The following is a 12,030-nucleotide window of genomic DNA, read 5'->3' as shown; positions in this document are numbered from 1 at the left end:
GGTGAGAATGTGGAACTCACTCCCACATGGAGTAGTTGAGGTGAACAGTGTAGATGGATTTAAGGGGAAGCTGGATAAACACATGAGGGAGAAAGGAATAGAAGGATTTGCTGATAGGGTGAGATGAAGAGGGGAGGGAATGGCCTGTTTCTGTGCTGTAAATTCGATGTAATGGAATATCTGCACCAACTGGTTTTGTGTGACGTTATGGACCCCTCTGCCCGCCTCTGTCTGAAACTCACCTGTGCGTACACGGGTGTTGGGGTCTCTGGGGCCGATACCACAGGAGTCGCTGGAGAGCACTGGGTCGCGAGAGAAACTGCCTCCAATTTCCTCTTCTGCAAGGGAATCAGAGTATCTCTCATGCAAAGGGTGTAACGTGCATCAGTCAGACACGCAGGTCAAAATACACGGTCCCCCCACCCCCCTAAAACGCTGCATGTTATTTCAGAAGCTTGCTGGTAGAATTTTCTGGCTAAAAACTATCCCGTTAAGCTCCCCAAACGCAGCTCACTACAGGGAGGCCCTGAGCAGAGGCTGGGCACCTCCGCGTTGGGGTGTGTGGGGAGAGGGTGGGGGCGGTGAAGGGAGGGAGTGTGGGTCAGCCCCAGGCTCTGCTGCGTGCCTCCTGGCCACTGTCCCAGGGCAGGATGGCGGAGGCTGGGGAGGAGGTCGGCTGCAGGACATGAGAGACCGGGAAGGGGACACCATGCTGCACTAAACTCCCTTAACAGACCGACAAGCATCGTGAGTCGCGGGTGGGTCCACTTGGGGGGCCAGGAGGCAAACAACCGCAGACTCCCGGCGAAATAACAACTAACCCTTTCCAGCCACGACGGCTCTGAATTTACAGATCCAAAACTCAAAAAGAAAGAATCTTTGCACCTTTTCAGACTGGAGGTGCAGACGGGTAGGGTGGTGACCGTCTCAGGCTCTTCGGTGCTGTCTAGACTGACCAGGCTACCCTTGGGACTGACCAATGGTGGTATAGCAGAAGCTCATCCCATCGGGCACCAAATGCCCAGACCAAGGGGAGGAGCAAGACACAGATTTGCATTTAGGATTACGATGATGGAGAGAGAGGGGAGGCAACTGGAACAAGAAGTGTTGTAAACCAAAGCATCTTCTCGAAGCCTGAAGTATCAGGCAGTGCCGGCAACTGGGAAGAGGCCAACTGGGGCAACCGTTTATTAAGAAAACAAATCTAAATTTTGAGAGCTACATTGCAGGTCCTGGTGTATTTATTTTATTTAAATGATTTGGAAAGAATTATAGACAGGTGCCAGTCTGCCTTTCTGGAGCCTTCCTTTGGGGGAGCACCCTTAGTGCTGGAAAGGGTTAACTCACGCCAGAAGAGACGGTCAACAATTCATCGTACAACGGGGCAAAAATAACCAGTCATGCTATCCCCCTCCCCTCCGTTACACCAACCGTATACAAGGACATTTAACAGCAAGCCAACATCTCGCTACTACGCTCTGTACATGCTGGGCTCACCTTCTGCAATTTCCTACAGGGGCAAGAGCAAAATCTGGAAAACTCTCCCCCCACCCTCCAAAAGTCTGTTGGCACTGGGGGGGGCAGAGGTCAGGGGGAAACAATAGGAGCTTTCGAGACTGAGATCGATAGACATTTGTTGGGTAAGGGGTAATCAGGGGTATGGAGCAAAGATCTGATTGAAATGGCGGAACAGGACCGAGGGGCTGAATGGTCTCCTCCTGCTCCTAGTGGAGAACAGGGCTTTCCTCCCACTGGACGAGATTGAGAAAAAAAAGAGAAAGCCATGAGAACAATTCCCCCCACCCAACCCGCTCGTGCTTGGCTCCTTGAGGCCAGCTTTAAGAGCGAGGTTGGCAGATGATAATAAGTTTGACGATAACACGAGACGAGTCAGGTGTTTCGTTAGGCCTGGGTTTGGGGGGAGGAAAGAGTATATTTCTAAATTGGACTTATTAAAAACATGTATTAACATTTCCGTAGGGTTGAAGGGTTCATGGAAGAGGAAAGGACACAGATCTCAGCTCATAAGAGACATATTCAGATCTGAGAGAGAGAGGAGTTGGAGCAAACATGGACTGTAACAATTGGCAACGTTAGAAAACATTTCCATTGGTCTCATTCAGCATGTGTATCTTGTATGATATATCTATTTAATACATCTAAAATCGGCCTGCACTTTCGGTCAACTCTGTATTAGAAATGCCTGTGTCCACGTTTCACGCAGAGGGTGGTGAATCTTTGGAATTCTCTACCCCAGAGGGCTGCGGATGCTCAGTCGTTGAATATATTCAAGGCTGAGATGGATAGATTTTTGGACTCTAGGGGAATCAAGGGGTGTGGGGATCGGGCGGGAAAGTGGAGTTGAGGTTGAAGATCTGATTGAATGGCGGAGCAGGCTCGAGGGGCTTACCATCTTATAATAGGAACTGGCTATGTAAACACGTCACGCTGCGATTACACCCTCCCACCAGCGGAGGCGGTGCAGCGGTGTGACAAGTTCACATAGGCAGTTCCCGTTGTAAATGTGGATAAAAATAAGGAACAAGCAACGTGAACATGCACCCAGGCAGGTGCGTGGTCGAAGGAGGCACAGCAACGCACAGTGGGGCCCGCGCCTGGGGCAGTGGGCACTTTACTCCTAGTCACTGTGCCAAGGCAGATCTGCTTGTGACTGGGTTTTATTGCTTGGACAATGGACACGTTTTAACTTAAGTTGACAGGCAACTGAGTTTTAATTCCCCGCAGCGTTCATCCCTCCGCTCCTGGGGCCCGTTGACTCCTGCCCGGGTGTCATTCCACGGGCACCCACCAACGCCCACCTCCCCTGATACGTGCTCTTCCATGCCGGGGGGTGGGGGGGGGGGAAAGACTGCCGAGGGGCGGGAGGGTGCAGGGTTCCTGCCACTGAGTGACCCGCCCTGCTGGAACATGTGTGTCTGTGTGCGCGTGTGTTTACGCGCACGTGCACGAATACGGGTGGGGGCGATGTCAGGTAGGGAACAGCTCCAGGCCTCAGCTCCGATGGCCCAGTGACCACTTTCCAGCCTGCAAAGGATGGCCACTTGGATAAGATGCCAGGGCAGGGGGGGCGGAGGATGAGTGGGCCTGGGGGCACCCATTAGGAGAGAAAGCAAAATTTAAATAGAGCCGCGTGGTGACCGGTCAGTCAGCAATGCAGAGTCAATGAAACAGTCAGCAATGCTGCAGGAAATCAGGCACAACAGGCTAAAAAGGGTTAAATTCACAACACAAGTCACAAATCACCATTAATCAGTCAAACAAGTATGAATGCAACTCACAGATAACAAATTTTTGGTGACGTTTTCAATGCTGTTGGTTCTGTCTGGTAGCTTCACGACAGGGACTCTTTGTAAACTAGCACTGGTGACTAAGTAAGGCAAGCCCTGTTTCACAATACCAAAAGGGGAAGAAAGAAAGAAAGACAACGGGTTATCCTGGGTAGGTGCGACCGACCACAGCCTGACTGTCCGATTAAGATATTTCAGATTCCCTGGTGGTTGGAAACTAAGACTCTAGATTTGAAGAGTCCAACCAGACAGACGGTTTTGGGTTAACTTGTTACATTAGTCCTGCCTGCCCTAGAGAAATGTCCCACAAGTGAAGTTCTTTCTCCCCCCCCCCCACCTTTTCCCCACCGCCTTTCCCCCTCCTCGCCTGAAGATGCCAGCCCTTACTGGGGTACGGGTTCCACAGGGGCCCATCCCCCCTCGTGTAACGCGTCCTGCGTGCTCGAGACCAGACAGTGGGTGTTGGCACGATGTCCGGCTGGGTAGGGCATTGCGGCTGAAGGCAATCCTGTCCTCGCCGAACATCATGCACTTTCCAGCAGGGGTCAGGAGCAGGAATCCTGGCTGAATTGTCCCCTTCCCTAACCTGTCGATACTGAGGCTAACTACAGCCTACCCGCCTCTGAAAAGATTTGCATTTATATTGCGCCTTTCACCACCTCAGGACGTCCCACAAGGGCTTTACAGCCAACGTAGGAAACGTGGCCGCCAATCTGTGCACAGCAAGCTCCCACAAACAGCAACGAAAAATAAATGACTAGATAATCTGTTTTAGGTGTTGGCTGAGGGATAAATATTGGCCAGAACACCGCGGAGAACTCTCCTGCCCTTCTTCGAAACGTGGCCGTGGGATCTTTTATGTCAACCTGAGAGGGGCAGACGGGGCCTCGGTTTAAAGTCTCATCCGAAAGACGGCACCTCCGACAGTGCAGCGCTCCCTCAGTACTGACCCTCCGACAGTGCGGCGCTCCCTCAGTACTGACCCTCCGACAGTGCAGCGCTCCCTCAGTACTGATCCTCCGACAGTGCAGCGCTCCCTCAGTACTGACCCTCCGACAGTGCGACGCTCCCTCAGTACTGACCCTCCGACAGTGCGGCCGCTCCCTCAGCACTGACCCTCCGACAGTGCGGCGCTCCCTCAGCACTGACCCTCCGACAGTGCGGCGCTCCCTCAGCACTGACCCTCCGACAGTGCGGCGCTCCCTCAGCACTGCCACCGGGAGTGTGGGCCTGGATTATGGGACTCAAGTCTCTGGAGTGGGGGCTCGAACCCACGACCTTCTGACTCCGAGGCGAGAGAGAGAGACTCACTGAGCCGGAGCTGACACTGGCCTGCCAAGATCATACTTGGACATTCACACCCATTTAATCTCCCAGTTCGTCAACTTCAAAATCATTTGTAAATGGGCACCCCGCAGACCAGAAAGGAATCTGCCAATACAACCAGCGTGGTTGGATCTAGGATTCATCAACTGGGAGTACTCGGAGACTCCCAGGCTTTCAGAGGCCTGTGATAGCAGATTCACAAGGTCAAAGCTTGCTGCAGTCTCGGCCTCCTGCCACTCGGTGCCTCTAGCACCTGCCCACGTGAGCTGGAGACATCTCGTGACAAACCGTCCAATGATTCTCCGTTAACAGATAGTCCAATTTGGAGGCTTGGATCATTACAGTACGGTTGTGAACATTTTTAAGCTGCATAATCAAATGGAGAACTGTCATTCAGAAACAATTTAACACTGGCACAATACAGGGTAACACAACAGGGCTCTACAAAAAAAAAAGAATTTTTATTTACATAGCGCCTTTCAGGACGTCCCAAAGCGCTTTACAGCCAATGAAGTACTTTTTTTTTTGAAGTGTAGTCACTGTTGTAATGTAGGAAACGCAGCAGCCAATTTGAGCACAGCAAGATCCCACAAACAGCAATGTGATAATGATCAGATCATCTGTTTTTTTTAGTGTCACTGGTTGAGGGATAAATATTGGCCCCAGGACACCGGGGAGATAAGAGGGCAGACGGGGCCCTCGGTTTAACGTCTCATCCGAACGACGGCACCTCCGACAGTGCAGCACTCCCTCAGTATGGGCACCGGGCGTGTCGGCCTGGGTTACGGGGCTCAAGTCTCTGGAGTGGGGGCTCGAACCTACGACCTTCTGACTCAGAGGAGAGGGAGAGAGAGAGAGACCCACCCACTGATCACCCATTTTGCACACGTGCATTTTCCAGCAGGAATCACTGGGTGGTTAGCAGGAGCGGGGACCCAGCCCAAACGAGCACCTCCCTCGCCTGTATGGCTCTGGGCGACACCTCTACCAATTAATCCATTGGCGAAATCAATGCCAACATTTAGGATTACGGGCACCTCCGCTGACTAAAATGACCCCAACTACAGCTCAGATCTCACTCTCAAATGACATTTATACTTGAGCTCAGCTCAGCGTTTACTCTGCGCCCTTCCCCCGTCCAATGAGACATCCTACTGGGTGAACTGGCTGCTTTCAATGGGCTGTACCACCAACAGCTGGTGTCCAAAGTTAGCATGGACTTGTTGGGACAAAATTCAGGCCGGATGGGCGGGGCGGGGGGTTGGAGGCAGCCTCAATTTTTGAGCCTGCTGGCTAGTGCGCTACACAGATGGAGAACGCACTTGGGGTTTAATTCCTGACCTACATGGGGTTAGTTATCTCAGTCAGTGTTTGCTCTCTGTAGTTGGTCTCAAGTGCTCCTGAGTGGAGGAAGATTGGGTGGAGGCAGGGAGCTTACAAATCAGCCAAGGCTCCCGTTCCAGATACTTTTTCAATGGTCCCTGCCAGAAAGTGTGTGTGTGCGGGCGCCGCGTGCATGCACACGCGAGGCACACATACGTTCACTGCTCCTTCCCCAGGTGAATAAAATGCCAATGTTCACTGTCCAGGCTCACACATGAACAATGGCCTCTTAGATGAGGTACGAGTGAGCACCCTGGGCTATTATACTCGAGTAAATGGACAGACATATTCAGGAACAGGGGGCAACCAGTCTGCCCTCGAGCCTGTTCCGCCATTCAGTTAGATCATGGCTGATCTGCAGCTCAACTCCATCCAACCGCCTTGGTTCTGTAACCCTTAATCCCCTCACCCAACAAAAAACTATCAATCTCAGTTTTGAAGTTTCCAATTGACCCCCAGCCTCAACAGCTTTTTGGGGGGAGAGAGTTCCAGATTCCCACTCCCCTTTGTGTGAAGAAGTACTTCCTGACATCACCCCTGAACGGCCTGGCTCTAATTTTAAGGTTCTGCCCCCTTGTTCTGGACTCCCCCCACCAGAGGAAATAGTTTCTCTCTATCTACCCTATCAAATCCTTCAATCATCTTAAACCCCTCGATTAGATCACCCCTTAATCTTCTAGACTCGAGGGAATACAAGCCCAGTCTCTGCAACCTGTCCTCGTAATTTAACTTCTGCTAAAGTAACTGCTGACCACGATAACATCTGTAGCCTCAGCCTTCAGCTCAAACGACCACTGAGATCAGAGAGGAAACTTTGTTGATTTCCGCAACGATGCAGCGAGTGAGCAGGGATTCTAACCTACAGGTAGAGTTGGGGAGGGCGCTGGAGGCTATGTCGTCACAAAGTTGCCCTCGTACAAACTCTGGACAGCAGCGCTGGAGGTGGGGGTGAAGGGGAGAGAGGCCGTAGGAGCGAGTGGCACAATCAGTGATTGATTCCGGGGGTGAACACAGAGCAAATTCATACTTGGAAAAAGAAACACCATTCTAGTAATTTTTTTTTAAAAAAAGACGTAGAGCCCTGCGGGTATATCGTTAAGAAACATGTGTACCGGCGTTGGAATTGTTTTGCCAATGCCTGGAGTTGAAGAGTGCAGCGAGAGATCGAGCGTCTTCTTCTGAGGAGGAATAGAGATCAGGTTACTTGCTGTACAGGGTGCAACAACAAATATTTGGCTACCTTACGGTGCTTAAAAAGATTCCAGGGACTCACTAAAATCGCTCTCTGCCCCCTCTTGGCCCAGGGGGATCCGTGGCCCACCGCTGCCCCTCACCATCACCCGACTAACACCAGCTAACACAGTACATAAAAATGTGGAGGAGTGGACAGACTTAGGGGTCCATGTACAGAAATCACTCAAAGTTAGTGGACAAGTACAAAAAAAATGTTAAAAAGACGAATGGAGTGTTGGCCTTTAATCTCAAGGGCTGGAATACAAAGGGGAGGGAAGTTATGTTCCAGCTGTACAGAGCTCTGGTCAGACCCCATCTGGAGAGACTGCGTTCAGTTCTGGATCCCGCACCTCAGGAAGGAGAGATTGGCCTTGGAGGGGGTGCAGTGCAGATTCACCAGAATGATACCGGGGCTAAAAGGGTTAAATTACGAGGACAGGTTGCACAGACTGGGCTTGTATTCCCTCGAGTCTGGAAGATTAAGGGGTGATCTAATCGAGGGGTTTACGATAATTAAAGGATTTGATCGGGTCGATAGAGAGAAACTATTTCCTCTGGTGGGGGGAGTCCAGAACAAGGGGGCAGAACCTTAAAATTAGAGCCAGGCCGTTCAGGGTCACCAGGCCAGCTCCTGTAACCCCTCCCTTACCCCCATCCCCACAACCCTCTCTTACCCCCTCCCCCGCAACCTCCTTCCTACCCCCCTCCCCTGTAACCTTTCTTACCCCACTGCCCCGCCTCTTATCCCACCTGCCCGTAATCCCTTTCTCATCCCCCCTTCTCGGTCACCCCTCTTTCACCCCCCACCTCCCCATAACACCCTCTCTTTCCCCCCTCCCCTCCCCACTTCCCGGTAACCCCTCTCTCGCTAACGGCTAAAGGTTTGGGCCAAATGGAGAAAAAAACAGACAAGTCTTTACCGAGTCTCTCTCGGGCGAGCTGGGCCTGGAACCTGGGAGCCCGTTCTTGGTGGGGGTCTTGGCCTCTTTTTTGGGGAATTGGATTTTTTTCAAATCCAACCTCTCTGGAGTCACCCACTCATCCAAACGCTTGTTGACTGCAAAGAAGTAGATTCAGATTTTAAACATTCACAAGCAATGATTTCACTCTGCCCCCCCTCATCCTGCAACCCACCCAAAAATCAGCACAAGCTGGGCTGGCACCTCCTGGGACACAGCTGGTACATTTACCCATTTAGTTGGTAAGGGTGTCAGCCTTGGCTCAGTGGGTAACAGTCTCACCTCCGAGTAAGGACAAGGGTTCAAACCCCACTCCAGAGACCTGAGCTTAACCCAACATCGCTTAATGTTGGCAGTGATACTTTTCTGGTTCAATCCCCCTCAAATTACTTTCACACCCAGTGACAGACCTGTCCCCACCAGTACTGTGCCCCAGTGTTACACAGTGACAGACCAGTACTGTGCCCCAGTGTTACACAGTGACAGACCAGTACTGTGCCCCAGTGTTACACAGTGACAGACCAGTACTGTGCCCCAGTGTTACACAGTGACAGACCAGTACTGTGCCCCAGTGTTACACAGTGACAGACCAGTACTGTGCCCCAGTGTTACACAGTGACAGACCAGTACTGTGCCCCAGTGTTACACAGTGACAGACTTGTATCCACTTGTGCTCTACCCCCTCATGTGCAGCAACAAATTTGGCTGGAAGATAAAGTTACAAACGTACGGAGGTGAGAGAGAGAATGAATGAGCAATACTTACAGTCTATGTAATGAACGTAGAACACCTTCCTTCCACTGATGTCTTTAACGCTCAGGATCTCAGCAAGTGCTAGAAAGAGAAGGAGCAAACAACATGTGGTTTATATTCTCCGGCAGAGTCCCCACCCCAGCCCCACATGCCCAACACCTCCTCGCCCATCAACTGACATAACAATGCCCCTTCCTCTTTACTCTAAATATCAAATAGCCCTTCCCCAATGATTCTTTTGTTCTTGTCCACCCCGTTATTTACCTCTCCTGAAGACGTTGACCCCTTCCGGGGCACGGTTCCCACGGGACACCAGCCATCCTAGCAACATAGGAACTGGATTAGACCGTTCAGCCCTTCGAGGCTGTTCCGCAAAAAAAACCCACAGGTTTCCCTTTACTGACTGACCTGCTGGGTATTTTGTGCATTGGCAGTTTTTAATTTACAGCATTTCCTTTCGGTAAGATTTGGGATTGGCTACGGTTGTGAAAGGCCCCGTATCAATGCAATTTATGCAATGTTACAAGGCTTCAATAAGGTAGGTACAGAGAAACTATTTCCTCTGATGGGGCAGAACCTTAAAATTAGAGCCAGGCCGTTTAGAAGTGAAATCAGGAAGCACTTCTTCACACAAAGGGGAGTGGAAATCTGGAACTCTCTCCCCCAAAAGGCTGTCGATGCTGGGGGTCAATTAGAGCTTTCAAGACGGTGATTGATAGATTCTTGTCGGATAAGGGTGTCAGGGGATATCGAACAAAGGATGCAAAACGGAGTTAAGATACGTTCTAACTGAATGGCAGAACAGGCTCGATAGGCTGAATGGCCAACTCCTGTTCCTATTCTTCAATCTCTCATTGTTAAATGAAGCACCTGAATTGGACAAGTACTTCAGTATCAGCTGGGGAGCACTCTCGCCTCTGAGTCTGAAGGTCGAGGGTTCGAGTCCTCGAGCACTCGGAGGGGCAGCGCCGAGGGAGCGCCGCGCTGGCGGAGGGGCGGCGCCGTCTTTCGGATGCCATCTCAGGTGGACGTAGAGGATCCCACCGCAGGGGAGTTCTCCCCGATGTCCTGGGCCAATATTTATTCCTCAACCAATAACACTAAAAAAGATGATCTGGTCATTTATCTCACTGCTGATTGTGGGTGCTTGCTGTGCGCAAATTTTCTGCCATGTTTCCTACATTACGACAACTTGCATTTGTACAGCGTCTTTAACGTAGTAAAATGTCCCAAGGCGCTTCACAGGAGTGATTATCAAATAAAATTAAACACTGAGCCACATAAGGAGATATTAGGACTGGTGATCAAAAGCTTGGTCAAAGAGGGAGGTTTTAAGGAGCGTCTTAAAGGAGGAGAGAGAGAGGCGGAGAGGTTTAGGGAGGGAATTCCAGGCAGCTGAAGGCACGGCCGCCAATGGTGGAGCGATGGAAATCGGGGATGCGCAAGAGGCCAGAATTGGAGGAGTGCAGAGATCTCGGAGGGTTGTGGGGCTGGAGGAGGTTACCGAGATAGGGAAGGGGGCGGAGGGGTGAGGACCATGGAGGGGATTTGAACACGAGGATGGAGAATTTTAAATTCGAGGTGTTCCCGGACCGGGAGCCAGCGTAGATTAGCGAGCGCAGGGGGCGATGGGGGAACGGGACTCGGTGCGAGTTAGGATACGGGGGCAGAGTTTTGGATGTGGAAGTTTACATTTACAACAGTGACTACACTTTTTTTTTTAAAAAAGTACTTCATTGGCTGTAAAGTGCTTTGGGACCCCCTGAGGATGTGAACGGCGCTATGAAAATGAAGTCCTGTTTTTATTCCCCTCCCCTTTAAAGGGCTCTTTAAGGTGTCTTTTCCTGCCGGCCGACGATAAATAGGTGCGACCAGCGGCCCCTAGCGGCGGGGAGGAGGAGGAGTCGCCACCGCTACGCCCGGAGCGGCCCCTAGCGGCGGGGAGGAGGAGTCGCCGCCGCTACGCCCGGAGCGGCCCCTAGCGGCGGGGAGGAGGAGTCGCTACGCCCGGAGCGACCCCTAGCGGCGGGGAGGAGGAGTCGCCGCTACGCCCGGAGCGGCCCCTAGCGGCGGGGAGGAGGAGCCGCCATTACGCCCGGAGCGGCCCCTAGCGGCCGGGAGGAGGAGTCGCTACGCCCGGAGCGGCCGCCGCCATGTTGGATACTCACGCCACTCGTCCTCGTTCTCCTGGTTCCTCCTGAGGACGGGCAGCCGGCAGCCTTCGATCACCTCCATCTGCCCGGAGAGAGAGAGAGAGAGGAAACAACACCGAATCGCGGCGGTTTAACGGCACCAGAATCGCTCCGGCCCGAAAAGAAAAACAAATCGGCAGCCGCGGCTTTTCTAATGACTCACCGCGTCCGCCATCTTCCCTCCGAAGGCCCCCCCCCCGGCGGCTGCCCACGCACCGCCTGCACCCAATTCTTCCCACAGCCCAACAAAAATAAATAAATCCCAACACCAGCAACCCCCCAAAAAAAATTATATATTTTATTCCTTCAGGAATTACTCCAACTTTCCTTTCCCTCCCTTTGCTGAACAAAAAGGAACAGCTTGTATGGTCGTCTTCCTCACTGCCTGATGTTATTCCCCCTCCTCACTCATGAATTTCTAATCAGTTGATTTTTCCAGCTTATCCATAAGGGGACATTTATGTGCTTTAATGTTTTTCTTTATTGTGTGTCCTATCAATAAAAGACCTTCCTGGATGGAGGTCACATTGTCCTTTTTTAAAGAAATATGTAATACAAGTCCATCTCCCCTGGCATTGCACCCAAGAGAGTCAAGACCGGGTGGAAGGGAAGAATTCCCATTTCTACAGCGCCTTTCGCAACCTCAGGATGCCCCGAAGCGTTTTACAGCCAATTAAGCACTTTTTTTTTGAAGTGTGGTCACTGTTGTAATGTAGGAAACGCAGCAGCCGATTTGCGCACAGCAAGATCCCACAAACAGCAATGAGATAATAACCCGATACTTTGTTTTTTTAGTGATGTTGGTTGAGGGATAAATCCCAGGACACCGGGGAGAACTCCCCCTGCTCTTCCTCTAATAGCGGCCGTGGGATCTTT

General features: G+C 51.7%; 1 protein-coding gene across 1 annotated transcript in view; it reads right to left on the bottom strand.

Moving 5' to 3' along the window:
* Positions 1 to 11,357, bottom strand: part of LOC137306329 (histone acetyltransferase KAT5-like) — a 19,409-nt gene extending 8,052 nt beyond the window's left edge. Inside the window, exons 1-6 of the mRNA XM_067975478.1 lie at positions 11,131 to 11,357; positions 8,975 to 9,043; positions 8,171 to 8,307; positions 7,130 to 7,195; positions 3,300 to 3,404; positions 243 to 338 (exon numbers count right to left, since the gene is read on the bottom strand). Of these exons, the coding sequence (XP_067831579.1) occupies positions 243 to 338; positions 3,300 to 3,404; positions 7,130 to 7,195; positions 8,171 to 8,307; positions 8,975 to 9,043; positions 11,131 to 11,197 (540 nt within the window). The 5' untranslated portion in view covers positions 11,198 to 11,357. The remainder of the gene's footprint in view (positions 1 to 242; positions 339 to 3,299; positions 3,405 to 7,129; positions 7,196 to 8,170; positions 8,308 to 8,974; positions 9,044 to 11,130) is intronic.
* Positions 11,358 to 12,030: the final 673 nt, after the last annotated feature.

The sequence above is a fragment of the Heptranchias perlo genome, chromosome 43, assembly GCF_035084215.1.
Source record: "Heptranchias perlo isolate sHepPer1 chromosome 43, sHepPer1.hap1, whole genome shotgun sequence".
Lineage (NCBI taxonomy): Eukaryota > Metazoa > Chordata > Chondrichthyes > Hexanchiformes > Hexanchidae > Heptranchias > Heptranchias perlo.
The sequence above is the reverse complement of the archived record's forward strand: the minus strand, read 5'-3'. Positions and strand labels throughout refer to the sequence as shown.